General features: G+C 46.2%; 3 protein-coding genes across 3 annotated transcripts; 1 reads left to right on the top strand and 2 right to left on the bottom strand.

The window, feature by feature from the left end:
* Positions 1-2,837: 2,837 nt before the first annotated feature.
* On the top strand, positions 2,838-5,107 carry LOC149342033 (uncharacterized). Its single transcript, XM_089544343.1, has one exon. The coding sequence runs from the start codon at positions 3,338-3,340 to the stop codon at positions 4,277-4,279; it is 942 nt and encodes a 313-aa protein (XP_089400469.1). The 5' UTR covers positions 2,838-3,337; the 3' UTR covers positions 4,280-5,107.
* Positions 5,108-6,342: 1,235 nt separating this feature from the next.
* Positions 6,343-10,496, bottom strand: LOC149342032 (uncharacterized). Its single transcript, XM_089546726.1, has 4 exons — positions 10,216-10,496; positions 7,917-8,601; positions 6,961-7,163; positions 6,343-6,802 (listed from the first exon to the last, which is right to left on the bottom strand). The coding sequence occupies exons 1-4, from the start codon at positions 10,410-10,412 to the stop codon at positions 6,343-6,345; spliced, it is 1,545 nt and encodes a 514-aa protein (XP_089402852.1). The 5' UTR covers positions 10,413-10,496.
* Positions 10,497-12,783: 2,287 nt separating this feature from the next.
* Positions 12,784-16,190, bottom strand: LOC149342031 (large ribosomal subunit protein mL63). The gene is made up of 3 exons (XM_089544342.1): positions 16,022-16,190; positions 14,091-14,202; positions 12,784-12,981 (listed from the first exon to the last, which is right to left on the bottom strand). Exons 1-3 carry the CDS (start codon positions 16,120-16,122, stop codon positions 12,832-12,834), a joined length of 363 nt encoding a protein of 120 aa, XP_089400468.1. The 5' UTR covers positions 16,123-16,190; the 3' UTR covers positions 12,784-12,831.
* Positions 16,191-16,656: the final 466 nt, after the last annotated feature.

Below are 16,656 nucleotides of genomic sequence, written 5' to 3'. Positions count from 1 at the left end.
CAACGAGCAATGATACTACAAAGTACATGGCTGTCATGCTTGCCACCTAAATAAAAATGCGGCCGCCGAGGCTAGGAGCAAACCCTGGTTCACCGGCTCAGTATAGTCAAGAAACTTGACCGCTAAGCCACCGCGGCGCGGAAATAGGGAAATAAATAAGTCAATGAATAAAGCTTAGTTTTTTCTCCGCGCGTACTATAGACCCTTTGCAAAACTTCAGGCAACATTAGGTCTGTTCGATTCAGAACTGGTTCTCTGCACCAATTCCGAAAAAGTTCCGTTGGTGCCGACGCGGTGCAATTCCAGTTTCTTGGTGCCGGTGCAGCGCGTCAGCAGCGCCACAAATCACTGGTGCGGAGATTTTCAATCGAGCGCTTGCACTCACGGGCCTTTTCGTCTGCTATCCGATTCTCGTGCAGAAGTGATCACGGTCCGTCGTGGTGTGTTGTGTTGCGGTGCGTCGCGTCTGTTTTTCGTGCCTCGTGTAGTCATGGACGACGAAATCGGCGAATCCATTTTTATGGAATTTTTGGAGTCATCAGACAGCGAAGATGAGGAAGCCGACGTGGTGCTTTCTTTTGCAGCAACACAGTTCGGAAAAACCGCAACAGAATTTCCAACGACTACGAAAGCGTAGTAGCTAGGTATTTCAATTCAAGAGGCTGTTCAGGCTGTCGCGAGAAACGGGAAAAACTTCCTTTAGTTGCCATTGATGTTAACAAACAAAACGTCGGCTGCGCGCGTCGTCTGCTTACGCCGTCAAACACGTGCACCACTATCCTGCACCTCCGTCTCTAGCTGCATTCGATTCAGCCGTGGTTCTCTGCACCGTCGGAACCGGTTCACGGTGCGCTGCACCAAAGCGCTCGATTCACAGCGCCCCCTGCACCACCGTCCGCGATTGATTTTGGTGCAGTCGTGGTGCCGCTTCGGTGCAAAGAACCGCGGCACCCTCAGAGACGGAGGTGCAGGATAGTGGTGCACGTGTTTGACGGCGTAAGCAGACGACGCTCGCAGTCGACGTTTTGCTTGTTAACATCAATGGCCAACTAAAGGAAGTTTTTCCCGTTTCTCGCGACAGCCTGAACAGCCTCTTGAATTCGAAGCTGAAATACCTAGCTACTACGCTTTCGTAGTAGTTGGGGATTCTGTTGCGGTCTGTCCGAACTGTGTTGCTGCAAAAGAAAGCACCACGTCGGCTTCCTCATCTTCGCTGTCTGAAGACTCAGAAAATTCCATAAAAGTGGATTCGGCGATGTCGTAGTCCATGACTCCACGAGGCACGAAAAACAGACGCGACGCACCGCAACACAACACGGACGAGAACCGGATAGCAGACGACAAGGCCTGTGCGTGCACGCGCTCGATTGAAAATCTCAGCACCAGTGATTTGTGACGCTGCTGACGCGCTGCACCTGCACCAAGAAACTGGAATTGCACCGCGCCGGCACCAACGGAACTTTTTCAGAATTAGTGCAGAGAACCAGTTCTGAATCGAACAGACCTTCTGAGGGTGCCGCGGTTCTCTGCACCGAAGCGGCACCACGACTGCACCAAAATCAATCGCGGACGGTGGTGCAGAGGGCGCTGTGAATCGAGCGCTTTGGTGCAGCGCACCGTGAACCGGTTCCGGCGGTGCAGAGAACCACGGCTGAATCGAATGCAGCTATTGTACCACAGTCTGGCACCACTGTGCACCGTCCGCCATGGTGAAGGATAGGTGTTCGGATCGTCTATCTGTCGATGCTCAGTGACCTGCTTTATAGTTGCGTTTAAATTGTTATTTTTTGCCGCAACAGGTCCGTCGATGCTTTAATAACGTGTGTCAAATCTCTGCCACGAATGTGATTCAACATGCCAACTCACTGCTGCGTTCTGATGTGTAATCAATGCGGTTATGTCGACAAGGACGGACGAAAGGTACGTGTACTACATGCGTGTCTTTGTAGCGTTGATGCTTGTCGGTTTAAAGCGTAGCATGCACGCTCTATTAGCCAGCTTTACAGAACCTCCGTATGTATTGCGGCATTTCACAGAGTTTCCAGTTTCAATCGGCAGAAAGCCGCGTTCTCTACAAACTAAGCGCCGAACGGCAAGACGCGCGCGTCATCCAGGTGACACGATTTACTTCTGCGATTTGTTCTTCGCTCACAACGTTTATGGAGTCTACACCTGCATCCTTTAGGTTAAACAAAACACCATAGGCTACGCATTCTTGTAAAACAGGGAGAACTACGACGGACGAGGACACGGAACGAGTGCTCGATCGTCCCCTGACCTTCGTGTTCTTTTCCGTCGATCTTGCGCTGTTTTTGCAAGAACGCGTGACCCTAGCTAGATGTGTGCGATCTGCGGAGTACCGGTCCGCGGCACAGATCTCCCGACGATCTAAGTACGGCGTCTTACGCCGGCGTGCTTTACAGCAGACTATCTCCTGCTACAAATTCCTTTAAGACTTGTGTGATGTGTGAAAGGTGTTTGGCTGACACTGGTTCTTTAATTTGGCCTTCAGAAATTTGCAGTGTGCGGTGGCTTGCAAGTGTTGTACTTTGTGTTGATGAAAAGAGAAGTGCACATTCTCAACTGAGCCTTTTATTTGCAGGTTTCATTCCACAGATTTCCTGCAGATGAAGGAATGAAGAAAAGGTGGTTAGTGGCCATCAAGAGAGATGAAGGGATACTCTTCAAGGTGTCGAAGGCAACTAAAGTGTGCTCAAAACATTTCACTGATTCAGACTTTTGGGTAAGTGTGGCCAGTGGTTTGCGGTTACTGCATCAGACAGCCGTGCCATCTGTCTTTCCATTCAGTAAACTGAAAACATCAAGGAAACCGCCAAGACAACGTACCGGGTGCCCACATCCTGCCAAGCGGCAGCGAAAGGCTGCAAAGCAGAATGATGCACAAGATAATGTCCACAATGAGAATGATGTGTCACCATTGGCTGCATATCCCAGTGTGAATTCTACAGAGCGGCAGAGCAGGAGCCCACTGCAAGAAGTTTGTCTCCCAAACATTGCTTTAAATCATGCACAGGAAAATTCCGACAATGAAAATGGCACTCCACCTAAAGAACTACCAAGCACAAGCCCACTGCAGGAAGTTATACCCATAAACATTACTGCATTTCAAGAACTGCAAGCACAGCTTGCAGCAAGCAAGGAAAGAGAGGCCAGTCTGCAAGCAGAGCTTGAAGCATGCAAAATCAGTTGCATAAGTCTTGAAAACAAGCTACAAGACTCCGAGCTAAAGCTCCAGTTGAAAACACAGGAGCTAAACCTTGTTCGAAATGAGCTGATAAGCTCGCAAAAAAAAATAGAACAACTCAGACAGGATGCTATGTCCTTTGGAGTTGAAAAATTTGAAGAGCGAGATGATGACTTCCAGTTCTACACCGGACTACCAAACTACGACTGCTTCAACACTCTCCTTAAGCTATTGAACCCTGGAGAAAAAGGGGAAAATATGAAACGACGAGATAGAACCCATCAGTCAGATGACTACTGTGGCCGACCACGAAAGTTGACTGTACAAAACGAGCTATTTCTTGTGCTCGTAAAACTAAGACTTAATCTTTTTCACAAGCATCTGGGGCATCTATTCAACATCTCAGTCAGCACAGTGTCGCGTATCTTTTCTGCATGGATGGACTTTATGTACCTGCAGCTCGCACGATTACCAATATGGCAATCACGAGAAGCCATCAACCGAAGCATGCCAGAGGCATTTGAAAGGCATGCTGCCACACGTGTGTTGCTTGATGCGACTGAGATACGTTGCAATGTGCCGACATCGTTTGTGACACAGTCCGAGCTGTATTCTCACTACAAATCCACACACACATTCAAGGGGCTTATTGGAGTGTCTCCTAATGGGTTTGTAACCTTTGTCTCTGAGCTGTTCACTGGCTGCACGTCAGACAGAGAGTGTGTGATTAAGAGTGGCTTCCTGGACTTGGAATTCGACAAAGGCGACATAGTCATGGCCGACAAGGGTTTCCGAATCGAAGACCTTTTGCAGGAAATCGGCGTAAAGCTCAACTTGCCACCCTTTTTGCGGGGTAACCAGTTCACTGCAGAAGAAGTCGGGAAGACCCAAGAAATTGCTGCACTTCGCATTCATGTCGAGAGAAGGATTCAGCGTGTCAAAAGTTATCACATTTTTGATCGACCCTTGCCAATTTCACTGGCTCCATTAGCCAATCAGATGTGGACTGTCTGTGCAATTATGAGCAACCTTCAAGGACCACTTCTGCGACAGTATGGTGATGCTGAAGATTGAATGCTACTCTTGTTTCACTATTTTGTGATGTTTGCACATAAAATATTATCCCCACGTGTATGGCAAGTCTGCCTCGTGCATTCACATTCTACTTATGTTGCACTTCAACCCTACTATGCGTGTGTAGGTTCCTCCAGAGCCCTCTGCTTTAAGAGCTAATTAGAAAAATGCATGACAGAAAATGAGGACAGCACAGCACAAATGTTCTAGATGAGTGCAGTGTGTTTCGGATGCGGTGAGGCAGAAACTCTAGAACACTTGCTCCTTCGCTGCACTGTGTTTGCTGATGCCCGTCGCGACATGCTTGCGGCCTACAGGGCGCTGGGCATTCTCCCAGACGCTCTTTCAACGCTATTGTGGCCGCAGGGCAGTGCGCGCACCCGTGAGCGAGCAATGGTGAGCCTCTGTGAATTCCTCGAGCTTGACGTCCCGCCTGTTCTCCGCCAGGTAGTGACCTGCAGTGATCGAACGCTCCGCGTGTGCTACCTCGGGACGATGAACAGCTGGATGCCCCCACTCTAGCTGTTTTTGTGCTTTGCGTCGTGCGCGTGATTGTACTGTGACCTACCAGATCGTCACGCATGTGCGACTTGTATATATATTTATATTTATCATGTATATATGTAAATAGATTTATTGACAGTGTACCCCTTCCCCTATCCTTTCTACTATCCCCTCCCCTCTTTCTTTTCACTTCTACACACTGCCTGCTATCCTTTATTTCCGCTGCCCCAGCTCAGGTGCTTCCAGCCGCGATAGCAGATGCCGGGGTAGCAAAAATTCTTTGGCCTTCCATATTAAATGCATAAATAAAGCCACTACTACTACTACAAATTTTCTAAATGCTGTTTATCTGCCAAATTGCGGAAACAGAGGCATGCCACCACGACAACAAAACATTGCACAGCCACGATACTGCTTATCTATAACCTGTGAAATTTGACACCTGAACTTTTTCAGTTGAGGCAGCTTTCAGGCATTAAAAAAAATGGTATTTTTATTTTGAACGCTCATCCATTCATCTCTATATGACAACAGCTTTGTACATGGCTTTTCTGAATTTGATAACCAATATCGAGAAAAATGCACTAACAAGGCATGCATAGAAACAACAGTACTTTGAGAGATGGGAAGATGGAATTTGGCAATGAGGGCAAGTTTGATACCCTAACTGATATCGGGAAGAAATAGCATATGGATTGAACATGTAGTGCAAAGGTCACATAACAGCATGAACTCGAAGAGAAGGCAAATGTAACAGGGTGGCAGATGAGATTAGGAAGTTGCAGGGATAAGGCGGCCACAGCTGGTACAGAAAAAAAATTCAGCAGAGAGACTTCAAACTGCTCATGTGTAAGGCTTAAGCAGGGGTGTGCGAATGTTCGAAATTTTGAAGAGAATATTTTAGCTCGGTTGGTATTCAATTCAAGAAATCAATATTCGGAGATTACTCAATACATCAAGATTGCGCGAATATTCGAACATTACCGAATATTAAAAAGTGTTCAGTTGTTCGGCAGCAATCGAATACAGCAGACTCATTGCAATCCTGAAGAGACTGCAAACCCGGATGAATTAGCCGAATTCCTGCAGCAGTCTTGTGTCAACTTACATTGTTCATTTTTTTTAGTATGACTAATTTAGGCAGGGCGGGATCACATGCTTGCCAGTCAAAGGGTATACATGTCTGTGCAATTTTAGTTTAATTTTGTTTGCAAATGCCTTGTGCAATTCTGAAATAAAGAAGAACAATGTTAGCTTATTTTTCCATTTTTTTTTCTTCTCATCAAGCAAACATTCGATTCGAAGGCATTTTTTCTGCCTATTCAAAGTTGGTTCGTATTCGAGGAATTCAATATTCGCACACCCCTACCAGTAAGGCTTTTGCCTTAATAATTGCAGGCAAATGGAAGAGGTGTTTTGTCTGCAGTGGATATGACTAGGCTGATAAGTTTTAACGATAACATTTTTCTGATGCCACAGTAATAATGCACATAAAGTATTGTCCAATTCTGCGGCTAATAAATGTTTTGGGCATCGGCTGGTCAAGGTACAAGGCTACCTCACAGACTACTTTCCAAATAAGGAAGCAATGTTGAAAAGTAAAACATTGCTTGCCATTCACTTTCGTCCAGCCTAATCCTTTCCACCAGAATGAAATCCTTGCTGAAAACAACGAAGTCTCCCCAGTTCAGACCTGCTACACCCATTTGTCCGATTATCTGAGCATAGTAAATGTGGTCCCTCTTCAACATGGGACCCCTATCACTCAGCTCAGAGCAAAATTCATGCCTAGCAAGCTCCTTGCCCTTGGTGTCTCGTAGCGAGTATGGGCACTTGATTTCAACGACACCATAGGTGCCTTCAATCGGATCGAATACTATTCTATCCGGTGAGGCACCAAGCCACGGAAAGGCGGGATTGACGAACAGTCCACAAGAGCTGACAGTTGCATCACGTCCCGCAGATCTCAGGACTTCTTCGTACCGCTTGGCTGCGGCTGCCTCATTGGTGATTCCATACCTGCGAGTAACACAGAATACTGGGCAATCATTTAAGTTTACATGGCACACACTGGAAAGCATGGTCTCACGGAGGAGCTCGATACTGCAGAACTTGATGTACATACCATGAGGTAGATAACAAAATAAATGTTCTTTACACAGCTGGCATTAACTTACTTTATGGCGGGAACTCTGGAGAGGTCCCTGCTCGCAGTAATGGATTCCAAGCCTTTTGTAGTCCACTGTTGTCTTGACAGTACAACACCAAAGTTCGAAGCAGTCAACCGGAGGCCTCGCTGCTTTTGCCATGTTGTGCTCTTGGACTGCTGCCTCGTATCTCTTTCAAGCTGAGCCGACAAACTAGTCGTGGTGCAGATCTCCTACAAATTGTACAAAGGGGGGGACATAAATAGAATTATTGCCCTGCTACACATGTTCCACAGAAGCACAGAACATTACGAAAATAAACAAAATAAGCAGCCAGCCTTCTTTGACCCAGTCCAATTCCAATCAAGCTGACCTCTCTAAAAAATCACTGCCTCTACCCACTGAGAGAAACAGAAAAGAGGAGGCAGCTCTGAATTTCATTGCTTTCGTCACTTCACCAAGAAGCAAAATTTAGGTTTTCAACATGATTAGCTTTCTCAAGCAGCACAGAGGTAAGAACAGCTACAGTGAATTTTGGACAGTTAGCAAAGGGCACTTCAATGCAAATCAGCAGCACACATAGATACTTGTAGAAAGTAAAGAGGATAAAGTGCTAGTTGCAGTTCGACTTGTTATTCACAAGAATGCATCATAATTTTATAGGATCAAAATCAGGATAACTGATTACAGCTTGGGCCCTCACAACAGTGAAAAAGACAAAAAAGAAAAGGAAAGTCAACACAGTACCATGGGGCCTTACTTTTTGTTAGCCATTCTATTTTGCAATGCCACATTGTTGAGGTATACATTTAAATGCACAAGTACGTAAAGGCTAAGAAACAACCACAAAATCCGAAATATACTTTTGTCGCAGCAACGCAGTGATGCTCTTAAATTATCGATTTCACTGGCTCATCTTTCACTTTTCAGACTAATCATATTTAGCTTTTGTGATGCTGCTGTGATAACAATGCATCTGAGCATACCTCGAGGATCCTGTTTCCCTTCTGGTGAGAAGGCACGGTCCAAGCACTGGCATTCTGAAAGAAGTTCAGGTCGGGAATGGCACTTGGGACCCCTGAATGCACAGCAGAAATTCCAGCTGTATGAACTGTGAAGCCATGTGGATGGAGGGCCTGCTGGTATGCCAGTGGTGACGATGCAGGTGCAGGACCATATTTTGTTTCTTTGGATGGTTGGTTGGGTGTCAGCAGTAGTGCTTGGGCGAATTCATCTTCTGGATTCAGCCGGAGCAGTGATCTAGCGAACTCCTCTTTGGCCGCTTCTTGCTGTTCCACAGTGCGGGGGCAGCGCCTCCGCTCTTTTGGTTTTGCAATCTTGGCAACGCTAACACCACCTTTCCTCACGCTCCGCCAATCAACAGTCTGAATAGAGCACCCTTGGATGTTGGAACCTCGTGGCACCCTCCACTGTTGAGGCAAATCTGTTGCTGATAACTCTTGTGGAGCCTCGGTAAACCCTTTGCTTTGTAGTAGAGCTACTGTTCGCAACATTCCCATCAAATGATTGCACGCTAGCTTCCCTGCTGGGCATTCACAGCTACCATCAACAATTTCTCCATTCTGGCTGACGGCAGCAATTATACTGTAGGGTGATGAGTTCTTTTTTTTGCTTCTATAGCATGATGCTTTGATGAAAAGCAGCCCGTCTCTGAAAATGCAAACGTTTGGCGAATTAGTGCAAGAAATTTTCTCGTCAGACTACACATACAAGCTTACAGTATGCTGCAACATGCCAGGAATGACACCTGCATTCAGTTGGGTACCTGGCACTTACCAAAGGAGTTTGTTATTCTACTACAACAGTGTTAAAGCGCTGTGATTATCTCAGAAGTGTTGACATGAAGACAGAAACTAAATACATCGAGGCAACGCTGGTTTCTCCTTTCTAAATCGCGTTTCAAGGTCTAATAAGCACAGAGTACATTCAAAGGAAGCCAGCTGGGAGTGCATTTCTTGAGAAATGCTGCAGTGAATCTCGCAGCACTCTTCATGAAACATCAAAATGCCAATCTACCACAGCTGGCTGTCATGCAGACTCGCTGTCCATTTTACCGCGAAGTGTAAACAAATAGCTTTTGGAATCGGCTACACTTGTTGCTGCGATGGCAGTGGCGTGCATATGCATGACCACCGTCCCAAGTATCCGTACACTAGTACCCGCGTTCGAACCCGACCGTGGCGGCCCCGTTTCGATGGAGGCGAAATGATAGAGGTACTACGTGTGCTGTGCGATGTCAGTGCACGTTAAAGAACCCTAGGTGGTCGAAGTTATCCGAAGCCCTTTACGAAGGCGTCCCTCATAGCCTGAGTCGCTTTGGGTGGTTAAATTTCCCCATAAACAAAACCTACGCATGTACAGGTGCGGCCAGAATAATACGGAGCACAGGAAGGGTCGCGGAGCAGCGGAAACGTGCTTATGCGCGCTGCCTAGCAGTGGCGACAGGAACTATCTTAATTTGGACGCGGCGAGATGGCGCCGGTAGCACGGACCCACTTTTTCCGCAGGCCTATCAACATCACAGCATGTAGCATGCAATCCCTTGCTCTATAATCGACTGATACTCTGCTGACAGCACCATGCGCTTCGTTGCCCCGTTCCTCGCATCGAGGAGCGGCGCGCGCTGTAAACGGGCGCAAGACGGCTGTTTTGGCGTTACGTGTTATCTCGGCCCTTCAGTCCGCGCGGCCACCACTTTGCAGTTTAGTCGACGGCGCGCGACACCGAGGCTGAAGTGAGCACGCCTGGATGAAGGCAGCACCTGGCGGTGTTGCCCGAACCAGCTCAGCATCTTTCGGAGCGTGATAACGGCAGGGTTGCAGCAAAGAGGGGGGCTCGGCGGCAGGCACTCTCGCTGCGCGTGGATAGCCAGAGGTGTCTTTGTTGTGCTGATAGGTGGCGCTTAGATGCAGCTTCTGATAGCTTGGCCGCCTTTCGCGTGCTCCGTATTATTCTGGCCGCACCTGTACTACGGCGCAAGAAGCGCTGCCAACGCGTCGCTCTCGATGGCTACACGAAGCGCGTCAGAAACGAGTGGGCGCTTTTAACAGTGGAAAGACACTTCAATGGCAGCGAGGAACTTTTCAGGAACAAGTTTTGACGAGCTCAGTTCATTTGCATGCTCAGGCGATGGCACGAATACGTACCCCCCCCTCCCATCAGCGGAACGCAGGCTTCTTGTGCCGGACGAAAGCGAATAACTTAGGAAATACATCGTCAGCTAGTCATGAACACTGTTCTAGACACTCACAGGCATATACTCACCTTATTTTAGAACTGTTTGTCTGCAAGGACGAGGCGATCACATAAGACTCGGCGCTGAAGTTGTAACTTCGGTCCAAGCAGCGTTCTGTGGCTGACCTGCTCGAATAAAATGCAGTCAGCCTCATCTCGTTCAAAGGCGGCACAACGCTGAGGTCGTTTTCCCATCCTGTGATGGGAAAGACTACGTTTCTCGCCATATGTGTTCACTTGGATGCGATTAAAAACGATTGCAGCTCAAGCACGCGCACAGCAGAACCATCGGAACGACTTAGGAGCGGTGGCTTGCTAGCGTAGGGATGGCGTAGGGCGATCCTTCACCATGGCGGCGTGGTAAGGTTGCCAGACTTGGTGAGAAAATTTACGGGGTTTCGCAAAGGGTCTATAACCCATAGCTCATCCGTTTCGCTGCTCCAATGCCGCAGTTGTGTACTTCACTCTGCAATAGTGAATGAATAGTCGGACATCAGCAGTTTCTGTACAAACCGAAGGCCGGCTCGGGTCCGCAGCTTTAAGCCCGAGCCCGGCCCGGGCCCGCAACTTCAGGCCCGGGCCCGGCCCAGGCCCGGCAAAACAAATCATGTCCCAGCCCGACCCGGCCCGCGGGCCGGGCCCGGGCTTTCGGGCCGGCCCGAGCCCGTGCAGTGCACTAGTTTGGGTAGCCCTGGCGATAAGGCTCCCAACCTCCGACACTGCCGACGCAAAACTGGCAAAACCCACGAGTAGTGATGGCAATCATGCTCCTGCGGGAACAGTGGGTGCTCGGGTGTTATGACATCTAGTCGCAGTTTCCACAGGCGGCCACCAGATGCAATGATATGGCAATAAATCACGAAAAAAACGTGCTATCCGCCACTTTTCGCTAAAATGCTTGTCGCATTTATCAACTTTAGCAGTCAAGCTCTTGTTTACATGTAAAAGAACAGCTCCAAAAGTTTGGTTCAGTATCCCTTTAAATGACTTAAATTAAGCAGTGGAAATCACAATTACCACGTTAAAATAAATAGAATAGGAATATATTTTTGTATGGTACAAAGATGCAGGCCAACAAAACATAAATTTACAGTCCTTTCATGGCAACGAAACTGCATAGACCCCAGGACCCACAACATGAATGGAGGCGAAATTCTAGAGGCCCAAGTACTGCGCAATGTCAGTGCACGTTAAAGAACCCAAGTGGTCGAAATTACCCGCAGCTCTCAACTGTGGCCTCCCTCATAGCCTGTGTCGCTTTGGGGACATTAAGCCCTATAAAAACCAAGAAATCAAACCACAACATGAATGCACAATGGTAGCATAGCATCGTCACACAGCTAAGCAGTTTTTTGCAGGCCACTACTTCCTGTCAAATAAGATTTGTTTGTTAAGTGAAGAGAGTACAAAAAAAAGTACTATTGGCTAGGAAGCAGGCATGTAGACAGCGTTTTTTTTTCAGGAGGTGCCCAAGATAATTAGGAATTTCCTTATATCAGGACAGTGGGGTCGGTGCTGGACGATCCAACCCGAACAAGAGTACTACTAAGAGCGCTGGTTGGGAGGTGGGGGAGTGAAGGGGGCTCAGGCCATTATCAGCGGAGACGCTGCAGCACATTGGATTGCGCCAATCTTGATCTAGTAGTAGTGATTTATTTTTAAAAAGTAATGCTCATAAAAGGAAGGAAAAGATTTTTGCTAGCCCCGGCATCTGCCATCGCTATGGGAAGCACCTGAGTTGGGGCAGCGGAATTAAAGGGAGAGCGGGCAGACTGGAGAAATGAAATGAAAGAAGTGAGGGGACAGGCAGAAAGGATATGAGGAGAGAGGTACAATATACAAGTAATCCATTTACACTATGACGTACATACAGGCCAATCAATCTTGATCTAATGCTCACTTTCCACTCATAGGCCACAAACATACAAACTATAATGTTCAGCTACAGGACTGACATGACAAGCAGGCACCTACCAATATAGAAGAAATTTCAATATCACACCTATGGTACTGCTGGAATAATTGGCTTGTGCCACAAGAAAGTAGTACAGACAATACCTTGTGCATTTTACTGGAAGTCATCTGTTAGTCTTTTTTATTGGCTTGAATCTAATAGTGCAACTGCGCTGTTCAGAGGGTGGTGAAGACTACGTTTTCATTGTCACGTCCATGCCATTACGTCGGACAACTTCAAAAACCAGCTAGAGCATAAGAGACATTGCCTGTACAAGAAAGTGTCTGTCCAGCATTTACTGGCCAATGCTTACCTCTATTTGCCTTTGAGAAATGGGCATTTAAAGCAAAAAGTTGGGCTAGTTGGCGTTTCGAGTGAAAAGACAAATCAACTAGCACACAATGCCACCACTAGCATTTGTTGCGCCCTTTCCCCGTCTTAGTCCTTGCTGTTACGTGCTAGTCATTGCGTCCAGATGAGGTTCACTGAAACTAGAGTGCTTTTTTTGCACACTCAGTTAGCCAGTATAGGAGGATGATATTTCCAGTGCTAGATCACACTGCTGAGTCAAGATGGGTTTTAATCCGAGAACTGCCAAACATCTTCAGCAGCGAAATGAAGTCAAAGAGCGACAACAAAAAGCATAGCTTCAATAAACTTTTATTAACCGGATGCTCATCCTTTCTACACAGCTACTCTTCCCACTCTCTAGCAACATTTATGTGTGACAACAAATCCGCAGCAAAGAGGCTCTTCAAGGGTCTCCGTGTATTTCGTGGTGCCTCCTTGTATGTGCGGAGCCTGCACCTGATGAATTCTTTTGGCATGTGCTTTTCTTCCTCCTGCGCAAAAACGATAAATACAAAAGTTGTTATATATCACATGAACCGGCACTGCACAGCAAGCAAGCATTTTGGTACGTCACCTCCATCAATAAGCAGCCACTACAGCTGGGATTCAATCTCGGATCCTTGGCCTCAGGCTGAACGTCAAAGCCACTGATAGCTCTATCACTCCAATAAACTTCTCAATGGTTTATTTTTTTCATGTAGCCACATCCAAACACCATTTCCCATAGGAGAATACTGTAGCTCAGGCTCTTCTAAAATCTGGCAGCATAAAAATGTAACTGCCCAGCAACTATGGCAAGAACCAGAAGAAGCTTTGTTGCATTTAATGGAGGAAATAACAGTCATGTAAATAAGGCAAGACAATGTGTTACTCATACACACTGACAATGGCAATGCCAATAAGGCAACGAAAGTGTGTTGTTCATGCTAGGAAAGAACCAGAAATCCAATAAAGCACTGTATTTTTGCATCTACAGAACGAATCCAGATACAATGTATCCACAATTGTCTGCAAGCTCTTAACAATGTCAGTCAAAGTCAGCACCCGCACCAACCATTCATGTGAACCTTTTATCTGTTTTTCGCATACAACATGAAGAGCTACAATCATAACTAACCATATTAGTGGGACATTGATGAGAACTTTATCCAACAGCTGTTCCCAGTAAAGAATGACTCTCTGGCTCCTTTTGGATATGATGACATTTTTCTGGCAGCAAAAGACACATTTATGGCTGAGAAAATCGAATTTAAAAACTTTCCCAGCACTCAATTAAACTCGTGATGTCTACATCGAAAAAAACTGATTGCCACAATTCCGAAGCGAATGGCAGAATAGCATAGTTTCTGGGATTTGTGATCTAAATTCAGAGTCAAAACATGCAGTTTACTTGCAAAATCGGGCAGGTAATCGTGACATCCGATGTCTTTTCGTCTTTTCCAGCTTATAAAATTTACATTTTTAACGAGATTGGCCTCCTTATGATTGAAATGTGGTGCCCAATCGATACAGGTCAACTTCAATTTTGTCCTCTGAGTCCCTAATGTGACAAACAGTGAATGGAGCAAAGTAAAAAGCTTAAGTTCAGTTGGCACCCTACAGTTGTTAGGTAGGGCTGGCTCAGGTACATCATTGTCTTCTCTTCAATGGCAAGCTTCTTCCAAAGGTCCATCTTGAATTTTGGTGTGACTTCTGGAACAATTCTGTGCTTTCTGAAAAAGAAAAATGAAAACATATTAATTAAAAAAAAGACACTGTCATGGTATGCAGTCATTCTTCTAAAACATCACACAAGTGGTTACGAAAAAGTGCTAAGGCTTTTTTGGGAGGAATTGAAGTAAATCACAGAATGAATTGTCCAAGGCAGGCGTTAAAGTAGCATCATCTCTACGAGACCCAAAACGAGGCTAACAGTCACTAACGTCACTAATGGCATGGGCCATTTGATGTTTTGTGTTATTGAGGTGTCAAATTTTCAAAGCTTAGAACGGATATAAATGCTGAATAAAAAAACACAATGCACTTACACTGTAGTGTACTTGGCAATAGACACACATTCCAGTTACATAACTGTGACAGGTGGCTGTATTGTATACAGACATACACTCAAAGAGGTTTAGAAGCAGACAGAATGACAGGCATGAACACAGACTTGTGTCAAGCATGTGAAATGGCCTCTCTATCACTCTTCAAAGGTATTAAATTTGCTAGTCACCAATATCTGTACTTCTTCCCCATTCCTTTATTAAATCAGCACATATAACAACTGCAACTGTATCTATATATTTGAAATCTCTTTTTGCTCATAGACAGGGCAAAAGACATTCCTAGCTATTGTCACATAAAAGTTTATTTAACTATTGTAGCAGAGATTGGGCTGGTTGCCATAAGTATAACAAATCTTAATTATGAAGAAAGCCACCATCATAACGAGCAGCTTATATCCGTACCCTTGTCTGCTCTATAACTTAATAAGGGCCTCGGTTCTGGCAGTCTTGATGCCACAGGTAGCACAAGAGGGTTCTCGCATAGCTTCCATCCTCGCCATTCGATCACGTTTCATGTGACTCTCATGGTATTACAGGACGTACTACATCCGCCACTATGGATGAGGATGGTGCTGGTGAACACTCTCAAGGTTACGTTACAGTTGGCTGCCTTCGTACGTCATACTGAGCCCCTCAATTCCCTTCCCCTGTCTGCTCAGAGTCTCAATTACATAATTTTATCTGCCACAAAAGTAGTGCCATTTAATTTTGGCATGCACTATCTTAATTTTAAATATCAGTGCAGTGTTTCCTTGTTGTTTATGTAACAAACAAACTGTTGTCGGACAACCCTCAGCACTCCTTAACGTGTGATTACAGCTCAACGAATAATTACGGCGGGGATAACGATGATCTACTTTACGGTAAAATGTATCCTATGGACACCTAGGTGTCTGCCGAATCTGAACTACAGACAAGCTTCTATTTGCTTTTTTTTTTTCGCTGTTTTCCGTACTGTCGGTAGCTGTGAAAAAAAGAAAATAGTTTCGCGGCACGGCGCGGCATGTGTGTCGGTAGCAAAGACCGGCCAACAATAAGTACACACTGCGTCTTTGGCTAGCAGGTCATACTGCACGCCAAGACTGCGAAGAAATTCAATTTGTCTGCGGCTGCTGAGTTAATCTATCCCCAATGTTAAGCGGCCAACTAAGTGTTCAGAAGCGCGATCTCAGCGAAGCAGTATTCTTTTCGTGAAGTTCATGTCCCTTTCTTTGCGCTGGGGTTAATGGCTAGAGGACGACGTCCTTTGAAAGCCAAGGGTAAGTGCCCTGACGACTCCAGATAGTGATCGCCGGCAGCACACTACCGAAACAAAACGCACAAAAGCCGGCAACGACGTCTTGCAGCTTTAACGACATTCAGCGAGCCAACTGATTTACTTCAAGCTAGCATACTTTTCTCTCAGTATATTGCACAGGTGAGTCAAAAGAAGAAATTCAAGCGAAAATGCTCACAGTGAGATCATCATCATAATTTCACTTACCCAGTTGTGATCTTCCCTGGAATATGTTTCACGAAATGAAATCGAGGCCCGCCGAAGCCTCGCCTTTTAAACACTCCAAATAACGCTTCTGTCAGCCTCATGTTTGCACTTTTTGCAATGTCAAAACGAAAGACTTTCTAGGTTTGCTGGAAGCAAAAGCACGACGATGCGAAAGGCGAAAGTACAGTGTAGCGAAAGTTCTGCCGTTTCACATGGCCACCGCCATCTTGAAAAACTTTCAGCGATGATGCGATCGCGATTGCGTTGCTACAGTTCGACGGCACCGACGGTTCTACGGGACCGACTCGCGCCTGGCAGGTCTGGCCACGGACGAAAAACCGGTCTCTCATTGTTTTTAACGCTTAACTTTAGTTTAACCTGCCTTCTGAACTGGATGTTAAAACGCTAAAAAAATATAAAGAGCCTCTGAAGCGTCTTTCTGTTCTTCTCTTTCATTTTCTTTGGTTGTCGCTGGTTCACTGTGTCAGGAGGCAGACTGCACAAAAATCTTCGCCACGCAGAGCACGTCCTTTTTCAAAGTCTCCCGGCAGCGACGCTTATCTTCTCGATCATGCTAAACAAAAGGGGAGAGAGGCAACCGGCCAAGACCAACTATGGGCACAGACGGATGTCGT

The sequence above is a fragment of the Amblyomma mixtum genome, chromosome 5, assembly GCF_055824585.1.
Source record: "Amblyomma mixtum isolate Tamu chromosome 5, ASM5582458v1, whole genome shotgun sequence".
In the NCBI taxonomy this organism is placed as follows: Eukaryota; Metazoa; Arthropoda; class Arachnida; order Ixodida; family Ixodidae; genus Amblyomma; species Amblyomma mixtum.
The sequence above is the reverse complement of the archived record's forward strand: the minus strand, read 5'-3'. Positions and strand labels throughout refer to the sequence as shown.